At 40.1% G+C, this 16,476-nt stretch overlaps 1 protein-coding gene across 3 annotated transcripts in view; it reads left to right on the forward strand.

Annotated features, from left to right (window-relative positions):
- The window catches only part of MAP3K20 (mitogen-activated protein kinase kinase kinase 20), a 92,265-nt gene that overhangs the window by 37,698 nt on the left and 38,091 nt on the right, over positions 1–16,476 (forward strand). For all 3 annotated transcript variants that reach the window (XM_074829134.1, XM_074829133.1, XM_074829135.1), the window contains exons 8-10: positions 5,579–5,665; positions 9,237–9,311; positions 14,697–14,803. In XM_074829134.1, the coding sequence (XP_074685235.1) occupies positions 5,579–5,665; positions 9,237–9,311; positions 14,697–14,803 (269 nt within the window). The remainder of the gene's footprint in view (positions 1–5,578; positions 5,666–9,236; positions 9,312–14,696; positions 14,804–16,476) is intronic.

Raw genomic sequence — 16,476 nt, forward strand, 5'->3', positions numbered from 1 at the left:
AAAGACCCTGCTATCATTAGTTGTGAGAATAGAGACTGTACCTCTTGTGGAGGTAGAGGCCCCATCTGAAAATATAGAAGAGGCCAGCGTGGCTTTGCCATTTTTCTGAAGGGGGAACAATCAGTTATAGTTCATCAGAATGTCAGGTTTGCAGGTACACTGATGTGAATTATTTCACTCTGTCTACAGTTAAACTCTAATTTGGTTTTGCTCTGCAATATAAAATAAGCTAGGAATAGCCCTACTGGTCAGACCAGTTGTGTGCCTAAGTCCCATAGCATTTCCCATAGCCCCATGGCAGAGAACAGTAATGAATACTTTGGGGGCAAAAGGAAAAGGACGTGGGATTGTACTTTTCCTGCATATCTGTGTATTAACCAGTTTTGGTTTTGGATTCAACAGTGGGTGGCAGAATGATGAATTGTTTTAATGCCTGTCAAGTATTGCCTCTTTCTATTTGAGGGGTGGGAGGAGATAGATGTGAGGGAGACATTATGGTTTTAAGCTAGCACCTATCCACAGCTAAGCTGATGTCCCAATGGAAGATGACTTAACGTTTTGCCAAACAGTTGTTTATAGTGGAAAAAAAAAAAAAAATGAGAGATGATGTGGCATCACCAATGAAAGGTTGAAGGTTTGCAAGGAGGGAGAAAAAGCCTGTATTGGCAGATTCAAAATCCTTGCTTGCTTAACTGAACTAGGTCACAAACAGAACATAAACTAACAAATGTAAATGATAATGTAAACTGTTACTGAAAGCAATCACATATTATCCACCGAAGGGAAACATTCCAGTTTCAAAACAAAGCAAAAATGTTAGAGGAGAAATTCCAAACATGGTCTTATAGCTCAAACTGCTTATTGTCATCTTGGTGCAAACTGACTGTAAGTAACGTTCTAAAACTGGGAGAAGGTAAGAAATTGTTTAATGTCTTATCATGTCAAGTATTACCAGAGGCTTGGGAACAGTATGTCACACGTAGTTTATTTTTCTTTGTCCAAAAAGTAAAGCTCCTTTGACAGTTCTGTGCTTGGAAGTAAAACTCAACTACCCTCCATATGAAAACAGTTCAGTGTTACTAGAATATTTTAATGTGCTTATGGGTGTATAGTGCTACTTTAGTATGCCTAATAATATTTGACCCACATTTTTTAATATATTGGTTTTGAGCTAATTTGTTCTACTGTGGGTAGAAGCTTATGAATTCATAAGCACTTAGGAATGAATTAGTCTTTTTATAACTTCAGTCTTGGAACACCATTGTTTTCAGAGGAGATACAGGGGTGGAAATGAAGAATGGCGGTGGCCCAAGTTCTCTGTTGATGAAATAATGGGGTTATACCAGCAAGAAATTGTCCGAATATAACACTGAAAGTTGGAATCTTCCTATAATGTGTTGGACTATCACAGAATTAGCTAGGCGACTGAAAACAACAAAAAAAAAAAAATCTTAGAAAGGGTATTTTTGTCTGTTCAAATGATAATCATCTATAAAAACAAAATTTAAAGAATCCCTTTTCAAAGTGTAACACTTGCCAGCAGCTTTTGTGCTAGAGACAAATCTGCTTTTCTTTACTTAAAGTCCTGTTAACAAAGAACAGAATCCTTTCAAATGTAAACTAGTAAGATGCTAGGAACAGATACTCTGTTTGCAGTATTTGTCGCCTTCCCCATGGTTTTCTTTAATTTCTTTTTTCCGGACTGGCTTTTCTTTCTACAAACCAGGCTGTGATTTTAAATATTCTGCTTAAGATGTGCGAGAGTGTTTTTCCATGAAGTGTCAGTCTTTCTGCAACCTTATAGGTCTGAGTTGCTCCTCAGCTGAAATGAATTTTCCTCTTTGTGAACAGTTGCATACATGTTTATAGCTAATGTTACATTAGTTTGTCCTGCTCTTCATGGATGGTTAAACAGGTCCATGTATTCTCTTTGAGATATATAGTAAATAATTTATAATACTGCCATGAAATGCTAAAACTAAATGTTGCAGGAGATTTATTACAACACAAAGACAGATCTTGCACTTTCCTTCAGCCGTGCTGTGATTCTCTTTTCTCATCCATTTCCAAATCCATACTCTAAACAACAGATACCAAGTGTTACAAGTGATCAACGCAGAAATTGACTTGCATGTCATTGTGTGTGTTGCTCAAAAATGATTCCTTGCGTCTCTTCCAGATATGGAAGTGTATGTGGAATGAAAATGTTCACTCTAAAAGCTGTTTTGAAATCATGAAGATATATGCTCAGAATATGTTATGCTGACAAAATTGTTTGTAGTGCACTGTAGCCTGTGTTTGTGTAAGAGTATCAATTAATAATCAGTTTAATCATAGAAAGCTTATGCAATGTAGCTGAATTATTTTAACACTTAACAAAAAAGTAAAACCATTAATTTGCTATTGGTAGCATAGAGACTGCCATTAAATGTAGCAGCTGTTAAGCTCCTAGCAATAGTTCATACATTGCTTTAGCTATGAGAACATACGTTATTTATAGAGGGAATGTTGGCCAGCTCTAGGGGTTATCCCTTACTCTTTTTGAAAAGAATTATGAGATCTTTAACTTCCGCTTGGATCAATGCAGAGAAGGCTGACCTAATTTTCATGCCTAAGAGTGCGACACTTTTTGCTCGTGCTGTACTTCTGCTAATTGTGGCTCCTGACCGTCATCTGTGAACACTTGAACATTTCTTTTTTTCAGTGAAGATGTTCAGAGTGTTTGCTTTTTCTCACATTACTAATTTGGATGTTCCCTATCCTATGTGGCACTTTGAATCTTTGTTGGCTTTGCACTGTGGGGAGGATGGGGGGGGTTTGTGATTTGGGTTTTTTTCATTTTGGTGGTTGTCACATAGTTGAGAGGATAAGAATTGAAATGCACAGCTGAGCTGACAGAAGTAAGTGTGTGAGCTTTTTCTGAAGACCATGTAATTTTTATTCTCAGCTTCATGTATAGGATGAACATTCATACATTTATCTTTCCTTTCTGTTTCTCTGTATGCAAAGAGAGCCCAACATCTTCAGTGCCTACAGCTTTCAAACCACTACATTAAATGATCTTGCTTTGTTTTCCATCAGTGTCTAGCTTGGCTGTTTTTCTGTGAGCACCTGCTGTCTGTTATCACAGAGATATGATGTATCAGAAAAGCAGGTGATCCTCACCATCAGAGATGGGAGGGGAAGTGAACCATGTCAGTATTGATTAAATTACACCAGAAATGGAGGATAGATTGATTTCCATACGAGGTGAGCTGGGGAGCCAGTTCTGAAAATGAAGAGTGTATCTTGCAATAGAAGCCCGAGTAAGTCAGGTTGAGGTGCTTTTTCTGCTGCTGAATGACCCTGGGGACAGGAAGAGACAAATGGGAATGCAGAAGATACCCATTTGCTGCTTTTTAAAAGACTGATAATGCAATCATTCACCTTAGCTGATGATTCAGGGTAGCTAATTCGTGAGATGGGGTTGAAGCTCCTATAAAACTGAAGATAGACATGTGACCGTTGGAAAGACAGGCTTTATCTCTACACCATTGGCCTGAGCATGAAATTTCTATTGTTGTTAGAACATTTTCAAAACCTGTGTAAATTAATACAAGGATTTCTGACATCCCACTTTTCTATCTTTTACTTTCTTCTGCTATTAGTAAAAAAAAAAAAGACATTAAGAAAACATCTTTGTATTGTGTCAGATTGCTGTTTTTCTCTTGAACTGTGTGCAGTCTTGAGGTGTTTTAAGCTAGCACTGTTGGTTTAGGAAGGCAGTGATCCATACAGACAGTGGAAATAAACACTAAAGGTGTCATGATGAAGGAATTCAGTGCAAAATGTTCTGCAGAAACTTATGTGCATGAATGAAACAAGACAACCGTTACAATTTATAGTCTTCTGAAAGGAAGGTAGAGCAGTAGTTTTCCTGCTCAAGGCTCTTGGAGACATTTAACATGTATTTCGTTATGTTCTTTACTTGAAAGATGTATTTAGATACTGATGTGCAAACTTGAGTTTCTTTGTGGTTTCATGGTACAGCCATACACATGAGGTGGTTCTGCAAGGCTGCTCTAGCTGCATGTTTGATTTGGTCCAGAGGCTTTTGTTTTAAACTGGCTGTTTTGTACACTGCTTTATCTGAAGTACCTGGGACTGCTAAATTATTTCCTTCTCTCACAGTTAAATTTCCTTCTCGATCTAGAGAAGTGATAATTGGAATTACAAATTGAGGTGCCTTTTTTTTTTTTCCTTCTAAAAGGAATGAATTGAGGAAAACAGGAGAGTTGAATACCTTTATGATAGCTTTCCCCATATATTTCTTAGGAAAACTGTCCTTTTACATATTTTTTTCCAAGATGCCCTTACCTTTACTAATCAGTCTTCTGACTCAAGCAGAATTATTTAAATAGGTCTATTGATGGAGTACCCTTGTCACTTGATTAAAGGCCCAACTCTGCTTCAGTGCATTTTTTCTGCTTGAGCAGCATCTGCCAATATTCTCGCATTTTCTTTCTAATTACCTTCACAGCTGGCCAGAATCCATTCAAAATGATGAAGCTGGAATAAGCCTGGGTGCTAACCCAAATAGTGAGGATATATAGAGACTTGCATAAGGATCTTAATGCATTTGGTCAGATCCTACATAAATTATGTCTTTTTTTTGTTGATATGCTTGGTCTATGAGCAGCAGCAGAAGTTTGGATGTAGATATTTGTAGCAAGATATGTATATGAAGATTCTGATTTAAGAAAAAAAAAAGAAAAAAAAAGAGATACATACAAGTGAAGGTACAAAATGCCTGTTAATTTGGTTGAACTCCAATGTGTATTCCCAATAGCAGAAAAGCAAGTTGGATTCATTGACTTGAAGCCTTTTTGTTGATGCCAAACTCTTTTCTACAGAGAAGCTTAGAGTCTCGGGTACTATGTTACCAAAATGCTAAAAGTATGTGAAATTAGGAGATCTTTCTATATCTTAGGACAGTGTGTCTATAAGATATTGAGGAGAACAGAGTAATTTTCTGTATGGTGTATATTGTTTAGTTTAACATAATCACATACTTGGAGATAAGCAATTACAGTTTTGCTTGCACAATTATATTTAATATGTTCATAGGCATATCACAGGAGCAAAATACCTTTTGGATCATATTCTGACTACTGAGAAGCACTAGTTGCAATCATATAGAAATATTTTTAAATGCAAAATGACTACAAAGCAAGGATGTGTCTAGTTGGGACTGAGAAGGAGAGGAGGAGTTCATTGTCTTCCCAAGTCTCAACTGCCAAATGTGAACTTTATAGTGTACAAAGAAAGCAAAAAGCATTTACCATGGCTCTAGCAAAATTGCAGGCATTAGACCCCACACAACCCAGTTTTTCATCTGGGCTTTTCTGTAGAGGAAAAAGCAGAAACATTCAAATTAATTTAGTGATAGGATCTTGCACACAAACACTGGTCCAAGTTCCTGCAAATGGAAACTGGTTGCCTGATAATTGGATACAGAATAGTGCTGTATCAAGGTTTAATAACGTATTTAAAATACAAAGTACAGAAATAAAAATTCTTTTCTTTTTCTCTGTTCCAGGTTCTCTGGGAGATGCTAACAAGGGAGGTCCCCTTTAAAGGCTTGGAAGGATTACAAGTAGCTTGGCTTGTAGTGGAAAAAAACGAGGTAAGACTACGTTTCTACATTCAGGTACATAGATCAGAAAACAGTATTGGGGTTTTGCAAAAGACTTTTTCATCTTCTTCAAATTGAAAGTAAGTTCACGCGTATGGAAAGATTAGCAGTAGGAGCTAACACAAAGGGTCAAAGTGATGTTATTCCTCATGAATGGACCCTTTACATCTAATTGTTGCAGCTTCACGTCGTGATGCTGTAGATCAAAAATTGTACAAGTACTGTACTAGTTTCTCAGTCTCAATTGTAAAACCTAGGGGTTTGTTCTTAGTGATGAAAGAAGCCATTGCGTCCAAGGTAGGGGAACAGTTTAACTCCATCTCCTGCGTTTAGGACATCTTTTTACTGGCCGGGAGTTGATATATCTGTAAGAGACCTTCAGCTACTTCAACTTAACTCTCCCAGCAGGAGTCACTATAGTACAAGAAACTGCCGCTTAGATGAAAATTTCAAAAATAAAAGAAGAAAAAATAGTTTTAAAAAAAGAGAGAAATTACAGTTTTGCCACCTACGTTCAACACTACATTGAAGATGAGCTCCTCACTGGTATCGGCAAGGCTGTGGCATAGCTGCAAGCCTCCTCATGCAGAGTCTTTCCATTTCAAAAGCACTTCAGTGGTGTAAACACCGTTTGTACAGTGTCCCCAGCCTCGCTTTTCTTCTTCTCACAAATTGAGGCTTTCAGTTAGTTGGACATGTGAGCGTATATCTGAACGCATAGTCCCTTGATATCAAAGACAGTAACTACATTTAAAAAACATTTAAAGTTGTGACTGTACCACACACAGACAAGCATGGAAATCCTCCACAAAGATGAAACCTCCTCTATCTAGACACAGCGGAAGCTTGGGAAACGTTACAATGGCGAGGCAGTGGCTGTACAATACAGATTCCTATTATTCTACATAAACTGTTTCTCAAAATGCTTCAGAGTTAAACAGAGGAGTTAGGTTTCCTCCTCTTAGTTTAATATTTTTTGTTGGTGTTTTTTTTCCCCTCTCTTTTTAACTTCTATTTGAGGACTGGATTAATTCCAGTGAGTGATACTTTGATACACCGATTAGTTGGAAATGCTACACTAACAGCATGAAGGTTAAGACTGTGGTCTTCTACAGTGTTTATCAGAGCAGGAGGCACAATGAGACTCTTTCTCATAGTTTAGGAAAAGCCTCATACATCAGTTTGAAAGAGGAACCATAAAGCCTTCCATCAACAGTATTTCTTTCCTCTGACTCCATGTGCAGTTTTATGTAAGGGGTGCAGAGTGGCATTGGGAGTGTTGTAAAGAGATGTAGTCATATGCTGAAAGATGTCAGAGGGTACAACACACATTTCTCTACAGTCTTCCACAGCAAGAAACTATGTAAAATACAGTATGAACAAAATGTGTACATGACAACTATTTGACTCATGGCTGAAGAAACCCAAGGGGTGACATGTTCAGAGCCAGCTGTTTGCCTGCCAGATACCACTAGCCTGTTGCTACCATCTTCTTTGGAAGGGTGCCAGGGTGCTTAGAGGGCATTAACACTTGCTTACATAGTTTTTACTTTTTCTGGCCATGACTTAGGGAACATGCCCAGCATAAGCCTTGTAAAGTCAGCTTGTGCTAGTTTTCTGCATAGTTTCTATGTCCCAAAGCAAGTGTGAGGTTCAGGTTTTGCTCTCAGTTCAATCTGTTAGCATCAGTGGAGTTGCATGGTTCCAGTTCACAACAGAATTGAATCACTGTTGAGCAAGTCCTTCATTTTTTGCGCTGAAAATCTCTTGTGCGTGGGACTGAGGCCAAAGCGTAATTGTGTTGGGTGAAAAATCCCCCTTTGCAAAGCCTGAGCCCAACAATTGAAGTGGATTTTAATGATTCTGTATGGGTCGTCTTTGACACTCTGCAGAATTTCACAGTATTATTTTTATTCTGATAGAGTTTCTATATTATTTTTTTTTAATCCAGAAAATCAAAACACAATAGTTCAGATTATGCTAGGTGTGATCTCATAATAAATTACCACTGAGAAATGTCATATTTATTATAATACAACACTTCTGGAACCTGGTATGTCTATAATACAGGACAGATAACACTCTGCACAAGTGAGACACATTTGCAACTGATTGCAACTGATTTTCCAGCTCCTGGAACAGAGAGGGTTACAGACAAATACTGTAGCAAGACCAGCCAGTGTATTTTTAGGCTAATGACTCAACCAGAGATCAAGCACCAGTACAATTTGTTTATGCATTGTACAAATTTCTGTGTATTTCTTGCACAGAAAGCTTCGTACCTTAAAGTATTAGATTATTTTAATAATCCTACTCCTGTTTATCTCATGTTTCCAGTTTTCATGGTGTTCACATGCTTATACAGCAGAATTTCCTAACTCGGACTTCGGCTGCTGTGGCTTGTAAGGCTTTGCAGGTCATGTTGCAGTAATATAATGGTACAATTTGAGACAACTTGCTCTGCTTTGCTTCTGAAATGCCAGGAGTGGGACAGATCAAAGGGTCTTCCTGACAGATTTGTCTGAACAGGGCTGTAATACCTGGTTCTCACCTGTTACAGGACAGGGAACCCTTTTTCTAGCTTGACCCCTCTTATATTTGAACCCATTTTCACCGAGGAACTGTTTTTTATCTACTTTTTTTTTTTTTTGTATAAAACATCTGAAGTCAGTTAACTGCCTTAGCAAGAGCAGAAGGATCTCCTTATATGTGTAATGTTGTTGGGATGCACATTTAATCTCAACTGGAGAGGCTTTGGTATCCGTGTATGTGTGTGTATGTGAGAATGGATTTGCTTTTAGGCTTTCCAGTGGGGAGGCAGAGTCTTTAAACTAAAAGTCCTCTAAGACTGACTGAAGGAATCTTTGTATGGTTTAAAACTCTCAGCAAAGGAAACCAAGTAAGCTTCAAACTAATTCTGTGTAGCCAGTGGTCCTGGCTATAACCAGCAGCTCCTTGTCTTCAGTCATCAGGAAATATTTATATGAGTTCACTGTGCTCTGTGAGTGCTCTCTGAGATCTGCATGTCCTCATTAATCCTTCTGACCACAGGCTCATGAAACGTCTCTTGTGTCATGTAGAGCTTCACTTAACTCTTTTTAACTCACTTACTGTAACCTATATTTCAGCCATATGTTTTATCAGAAGTGGTTATAGTATTGTACAGCTGGATCGCTTGTGTGGGAGAAAGGAATTAAGGCAGGCTGTACATTACACCTATCTTGACAAGCATCTTAGAATACCATGCAGTAACCTTCACAAACTATTATGTTTTAGTATTAAAAGTTGTTTGCCTCGTTTTTACTTCCTTGTCTCTGAGCTTTCTTAAGCAACTCCATTTGTGCATTTGATCCATTCCTTCTATTAATTAATTTGTACATCTTGCTAGTGTTAACAGTTTTGATTTTTCTTTTTAATATGTCAATCATCAGTTTTTATATTGTATTTAAAAGAAAGAAGAGTCTGGTTTATTTCTTTTAATTACATTGCTTTTATAAGAAATCTATTATTAGCAGCTTAAAGGGAAATGCTTCCAATAACTGGTACATTCTCTCTCCTTTAGAGATTAACCATTCCAAGCAGTTGTCCCAGAAGTTTTGCAGAGCTGATGCACCAATGTTGGGATGCTGATTCAAAGGTAATGGAATTTGTGTTTGATTTCTACCACCCCCCCTGCCTTGTTTTGCTAAGTATGTCAGTGTTTTTTTGGGGTACATTTCCCAGCTAACACCATTGCTGCATGCTAGTAGACACATTTCTTCACAAAGATAGCTGAGGCTGTCTTTTTTTTAATGTGTTTACATACTTACATCTAAATGTCTCTCCTTATTCAAGAGTTACTATGCTACTTACCTGACTACTCAAGACAATGAGTATTTACAAGCCTGTAAATAGGGTGAGATGGCAAGAATGTAGCCATTTTGGAGCACGTGAAAAATTGTTTTTTTCTGTTTTCTTTCAGTAGTTAATAGTTGATCTTTCTTGGATGTATGTGAGCATCACGTATGAAATATCTATTTCAAGGTCTGACTTTGATGTCTTCTGTGTGTTGAAAACATGTAAAAAATAAGTTAAACCATAAAATGTGGGTAGGAACAGCAGCAACATACTGTAAATTGATGTTAAACCTTTCCTAATCTTTTCCCTTAGGACTTCGATGAGCTTTATAATGATTATACTGTAATAATATAATAATCAAAGTACTGTAATATACTGTTTAACCATGAAAACAGAGTAAAAATGCAAGTTAAAGAGGCAAACCATTGTCACTATTAATCTGCCTCTACGAGAATAAACTAAAAAGGAAATTAAAGAGAGTGTTTACTCCATAAAAGCTTTTGTAGATTATGGGAGTTACCTTCTTTAAATTGATTCTGCTACCATCCTGTTGTACATAAAACTGGCTGGAAAGAGCCTGTGGGCATGCTAGCTTTATTACCAAGTATTAGCATTCATTTCCTTTGCCTATGAAGGTATTTGAGAGAGGGAAGGATGGATAAGAAAAGGAATTATGCTCTTTTTTTCTAAGTCAAGGCACCAGCAAGAACTTTGTTCCTTTCAATTCAGAAGAAAGTTAGTTACTACTTCAGAGAGACTAAGTTTAATCCCAGGGTGAATTATAGCACTTAGGTGCTCTAAAGCTAGAATTTATCACCAGAGAGTAGCCATAGAAGAGCAATATGGGAAAGGAGATTTCCCTTCTTGGTTCGGTTTTTTTTTAAGCAAGGAGTTGCTTTCCTGCAGAATGGATCTGGAAGCCTGACATCCATCATCAGTGTGTGGTTTCCACATGAACACCCATTTAAATGACGTTCGCCTACTATCTCCCTCTTTATCCTCTCCACAGAAGGGAGGGGAGAAAAATGCCTTGGGTCTTTGAATCTACAAGTATACTGTTTAAGTTCTAGGTTAGTAATTACTGAAGAGCACTTTCCAGTGGTAACTACGTATCTTCAATAACTACTCCCGAGCTTCAGCATCGCCACCAAATGCCACAGGACAAGAATTATTTGAGCTTCTTTTCTGTAATTGCAAGACATACTATATCAGCTTGCTGTCTGGCGTCCAGAAGGCTGTTGCTGTTTTTCAAGGAGAGGGCTGGATCTGCATGTTATAAAAGAGGGATGTCCAACCATCAGGCCGAGTTCCGTCTGTGCAAGCAATTCACCTGGGTTTAGGCTGGTTCTGGGAGCACTGTGCCCAGAGGCATCTGATGTGTGCGAAGAGTGAATCTCATGTTAGTCAGGTTTTTCTGACAGTCTGCTCTTTGCTACTCTTTTCATGCAGCTTCTCTTCTGTTAGGCAATTATAAATACATTGTTCACATGACTGAAATGGAGTAATCTCTGGTCATAGTTTGGGCATGTGACTGACTTAGTCACGTGTTGGGAAAGGATCTCTACTTAAAGCTTTCAAAATGCCTTGACAAAAGGCTGTGTGGCCTGCATGAGCCAAAAGATGGAGCACACTCCTCTAAAATACTGTTCTGTGTAACATTACCTTTTCACCAGGATTAGCTTTAGAAAATCAGATAGTCGATGCATGAACAAGTTACTGGAGGTCAAGCGGGGTGAGCTTGAGGATGGCAGCTGCTCAAAAGCAATTGCTAATGTGCATACTTCTAGCCTGCAGAAAGCACAAGATATCTGTAGGTGGCTTACCCCTGAGGAAAGAGGGATGTGCATTTACAGTGGGGCTAAGGAATACATTTGGAGAGCTGCCGCAGAGCAGCTGGAGCGTCAAACACTGCTCACACTGTAACTTCCTCATGTGAACAGAGTTATCAACGTTGCTTTGAATTTTTAAGAATTTCTTCATATGTGGAGAAAAATGTCCGTAGTGCATTGCTCCACCTGATATTTGTAATGGTAGTCTTTATACTGTTTAAACTGTGCTGGTTGAAACAGTCTCCAGTAGGTTCAAAGCATTTTACTAAAATTTTTATTACTAATTTTTTTAAGTCAGTAATTATTAAAGAACAATCTCTGTGGTAACTAAGTATCTTAAATAACTACTACCACATGTTAAAATCCCTAACAAACAAGCTGCTTTTGCTTGGGTACTAGATAATTGTACAAACAAGGTTGCTCATCACTAATGCCTTTGTTTACTAGGGATACTTGTTTTTGAAACACAGGTGAGTAGTTCCTTCTCATTTCATCTGTTCCTTCAATTTATGCCCACTTTGACATCAAAGATGTTTATAAATTACTGAATATTTTAATGGAAATCAGAAACCTGGGAGCAGAGCAGCAGCAATAAAGGAAGGCCATATGGATTAAATATCCTGGTTTTATGCAGACCTGTTTAGTAAGAAATACTGAGTGGAAGGAAACAGTGAAAACATTAGCCAGAATTATTTCTAGAGGGCCATATATTTTAAAGATTTTTGTATGAGGCAGCACAGATATAAAGGGAAACAATTTTCAAAGGCGACTCATGCCATGATATTTTAAGAATCTCTTGTAAGGAATGACTTGAGATGCCTGACTTTCTAGAAAGTGCTAAGCAGTCATCCACCAAAAATAAGACTTTTTTTAAAAAAAGCTTCTCAGCTTGGGCTTCCAGTTTCAACAATTACTTCTTGCCAGTTTTAACCAAGGTATCAGCCTGCACTTAGAATGCATTTATTAAATCTGAAATTATCCTCGCCTAGGGGGAGGAAACCAACAAAACCCACATGGCAGTGTAGGCTTGTGTCTTCCTGTCAGCTTCGCCTCCAGGGAAAGCTGGTACCTGTAAACTTGTCAGTACTGTGTGACTGTGCATTTGTTCCAGCTCTAGTTGCACAACTCAACAGCTCCTTTGCCTACAGCGTAGGACCCAGAGTGTGCATAGCTGCTCCTCCCAAATCAGTCAGTTGGTGCTTTCACCTGCCCTTTGTAAAAGCCCTGTTCTCTGTCATTATCTTCCCTCAAGTTAATCCAGGCAGGCCTGACGGTAGTGTTGACTGTGCTCGCTTAGTGCCAGCCCTGCCCTATACTTCCCAGTACCCCCGAGAAAAGAGCAAGCAAAACTCATTGAAGTGTTTTGTAAAAGAACCCTAATTAAGCCATAAAATATTCTAATTATCGCAGCATGGGGGGTGTTTGCCCTTCATCTCTTCCTGAAACTAGAGTTAGTTCAGTAAAGGCACATTACGCACCTACCAGTACATTGGACAGTACATAGCAGCTGCAGTACCCTGGTGTATTGGTGGGGAGACACAGTCTCTTGTCTGGCAGCTTCCTCACCATTTGGGAAGCTCTTGAATCACCTCAACAGTTCATACCCACCAGAGTGGTTACAAGTGCTGCAGCTGTAGGAATAAGAAGGGTGTGAGGCCTGTTGGAAGGTTCTCCTTCCCCAAAACTGTACCAGTTTGGTGCCAGTTGTCCGTCCGGGTTGGTGCCAGTGATTAATTTTGTGCTCTGTACCCCCAGCATGGCACACTCCCTGACCAGCAAGGTCTGTGCTCTTCCAGGGTATGTTCAGAGGGTCCGCTCAGCCATGGCAGGTCCAGAAGCACCGTCCATGTAGGGGCACAACTGCTGCCTCCCCCAGCCCCCCCATAAATGCAGGGGCACTCTGCTGGGTTTCCACGCTGGGACTAGATTAACCAGTGCAAGTGATGTGCTGCTGAATAGGCACCTGCTGCCATGCTGCTCACTGCGCCCAGGTTGCTGCTCCATGGACGCTGGGCTGGGGGCCAAACCGCATAAACACGTTGTGGCTGGGGCAAGCACTGTCTGTTGCAGAGAAAATCTGCATAGCTGATCCAACTGCCCGTTGCCTGAAATCATGGAGATGGACAAAAAAATGACAGGCAAAGCCTCCAGTTACAGCCAAATAGTGCAGCATTATAGTATAAGAGAGCTTGTCTTTTTTTTTTTTTTTGTTACGCATTTGACACTTTTTCATGCTGTTTGACATTTAAAATAAAGAAATTGTCTTTCTTTTATAATGTGGAAATCACTTGGATCTTCCTGGGAGAGACACCTCAGCATTGTTCCTAATTGTTTTTGTGCTCCCAAATTAAAATGCACGTTTTAATTGCGGCATCTGTAATTTTAGCAGAAATGGTATAATTACAGGCGCGATAGAGAGAGAATGTGCATCATCCCTTTATTATGTATCTACATTTTGTTTCAACCTTTTGTCTCAACCTTGTCTGGGGTCTGTCAAACAGACTAACAGAGTCAGCATGCTTTCAAGAAACACATTTAACTGTGACTTTTTCAGTTACTATCCTACCTCATAGCTTCATTTTGGGACTAAGGGGGAAGTAGAAAATACAGAGAAGTTTTAACTGCTCTCTGTGACTAGTGAGCACAGTGGGTGCTGGATGGAGAGCCGTGGAACAGCAAGTTCAGTAAATGAGCCCAAGACAGAAAACCACAGACACTGCTGACATGAGCTCGGCTGCCAGGCGAGACAACCTTGTTTAGCCTCCACCTTCACTTCTTCCCTGGATGCTCCTGAGGTAGCTAAGCAAGAGGTTTTTCTGGAAAGTCTGTCCTTCTCTGCAACAAGGAAACTGCAGCCAGAAATCCATTTTTGATGGGCAGCTAAATAGCTTGTTCACACATTAAAGAGTTTGGGTTACTACCTGTAAAAGGCCAGCTGTCTAATTACCAGTTGCTAATGGGTCCGGCCTTCTCTTTTGGGCAGTATTTTCCTTCTTAGCCTGAGAAAAACTTTAGAGTTAAGAATCTGATGGTTATTGATGCTGCTAATGTTGTTTAATGCTCTTAAACCAAAAGGTGTTACTGTTAGATACTGGATACTAAGCTAAGGCTTGAGTCATACTAGCTTATGTGACTCTTCCCAAACTTACTTTTTCTTCAATGGGAAGAACAAAAAAACCCCCATTTACAAATTTACAGTCCTCTTGTAGGATGCTGTGTTCAGAAAGCAGCATCCCAATTCCTCTTGCTTGCAGTCTTTCAGTTGAAAAATTCCTGCAAATAATTTTACACAGTAGTACTTGTATATGAATGAAAATGCTATGTTTTGTTTTGATTTGTTTTGGGTTTGTCTTCAGAAAAGGCCATCTTTCAAGCAGATCATTTCAATCCTGGAATCTATGTCAAATGACAGCAGCCTTCCAGACCAGTGTAACTCATTCCTGCATAACAAGGCAGAGTGGAGGTAAGTTTCCTTCCTCCCAAGATGAAATGATGTGGTTTTCCTTTGAAATGGTGTGAGTCCATATTCTTTTCAGAAAGACATCAGACTCCAGTAATATATTGGTAGAAAATATCTGTGCTTGAGGTATTTTTAGAACATAACTTACCTTGTTTTTCAGGAATGCCTAGAATGTTGTGAAACTTGTATTAGGAGCCAATACACTTAGCTGTACCCTATATTTATTATTAAAGTGGTTTAGGTATCATGGTATTTATGGTTTTGTGATTCACATCTTAAAACTTTAAAACCCATTAACGTGTTTTCAGTCAATAGTGTGAGGGCGAAACAACTCAGGTATATGTATGTTTGCTGCAATTTTCATAGAAAGTGTATAGGCATATGTTTATAGCTAAAAAAAAGATAAAGGGCATAAAAAATAACTTGTAAAATCAAGCCTCCGTTTGTCTTCACTTGTGTTCTGTCATTTTTTGTGTATTCTCTCCTTTGTATTTACTTCTGTGTCTACACATTGAGCATATGCCAGGGTTAGCCCTGTTTTTGCATAGTGCGCCGGCACTACTTGAGCATATGATTCACCTGTTGCTGATTGTAATTTTTATTCATAAGTGATTATAAATGACGATGAGATTTGAGACAAGCTTATTACATGACACAGTTTTACAGTGAAAGTTTCAGCCTATTTTCTGTACGTGCCAAAACTTCAAAAACCTGTCCCCGAAGCTTAGTTGCCAGTTAGAAAGCTTGCTGCTTCGCAGTACATCCCGCTCTTTGAAAAAGAAAATTGAAGACAGATCTGCATAGGCAGAAGATTTTTACCAGACGATCGTGCTTCAGTCTATATTAAGAAGCGTTGGCCCTGCTCCAGGTAAGCTGGGAGCAGAAACAGGGGAAGATTCCCTGCCTGCAGTCAGCGCAGGAATCGAAGAAACGCAGAGCAGGGCTGGCTGGAGGATGGGGAAGGGCCCGCGGCAATGAGGCTGGTATCAAAAGCAGCAGCCCGCCTTTCCTCCGCGGGCTCCCGGGGAAAAAGCACGGCGCCCGGCGGGAACCGGGCGAGTGGGAGAAGTGAGCTGGCGGTGGGGCGCTCCCCCGGTCACATGGCGGGAGTATAAATAGCCCGTTCCGGGGCCGGCCCCGCTCCTGCCCTGACTCAGCAGCGCGGCGGCTGCAGCCCCGCGGCCTCGGGACCGGCGGCGGCGGCGCGCCACCTCCTGGCGACAGCGCCGACCTGCGCCTCACCGCCACCGGGCGGGACGGGACGGGACGGGACGGGACGGGACGGGACGGGGCGCCGGGCCGCGCGCTCCCCCGCGGCCTCGCTCCCCCGCGGCCGGCGCTGCGAGGTTCCCCCGGAGCAGCCCGTTGCGGTGTGTGCGGTGTTCCCTCTTGCCCTACCCGGCTCTCCAATACTTGTTGATGACTTCATCCGCGGCGGTGCTCTTACAACGTACCAGTATGCCCTCTTGCCCCCCAAATCCGTATTCAAAGGCTTGGGACAAAGGGCGGGTATTTAAAGTATAAAAACGTGTTTCTTGGCCACCATTATTTATGCAGGCTCTCGACATCATATGCTGGTTTTGGTAGCAGACAGACTACGAGGAGGGTTGGAAGAAAAGTATCTCCTAGAGAGTGATTTCTTACCTCTATATAGTAAAAATACTTATTTAAAAGAT

Source organism: Strix aluco, chromosome 6 (genome assembly GCF_031877795.1).
Source record: "Strix aluco isolate bStrAlu1 chromosome 6, bStrAlu1.hap1, whole genome shotgun sequence".
NCBI classification, from domain to species: Eukaryota; Metazoa; Chordata; class Aves; order Strigiformes; family Strigidae; genus Strix; species Strix aluco.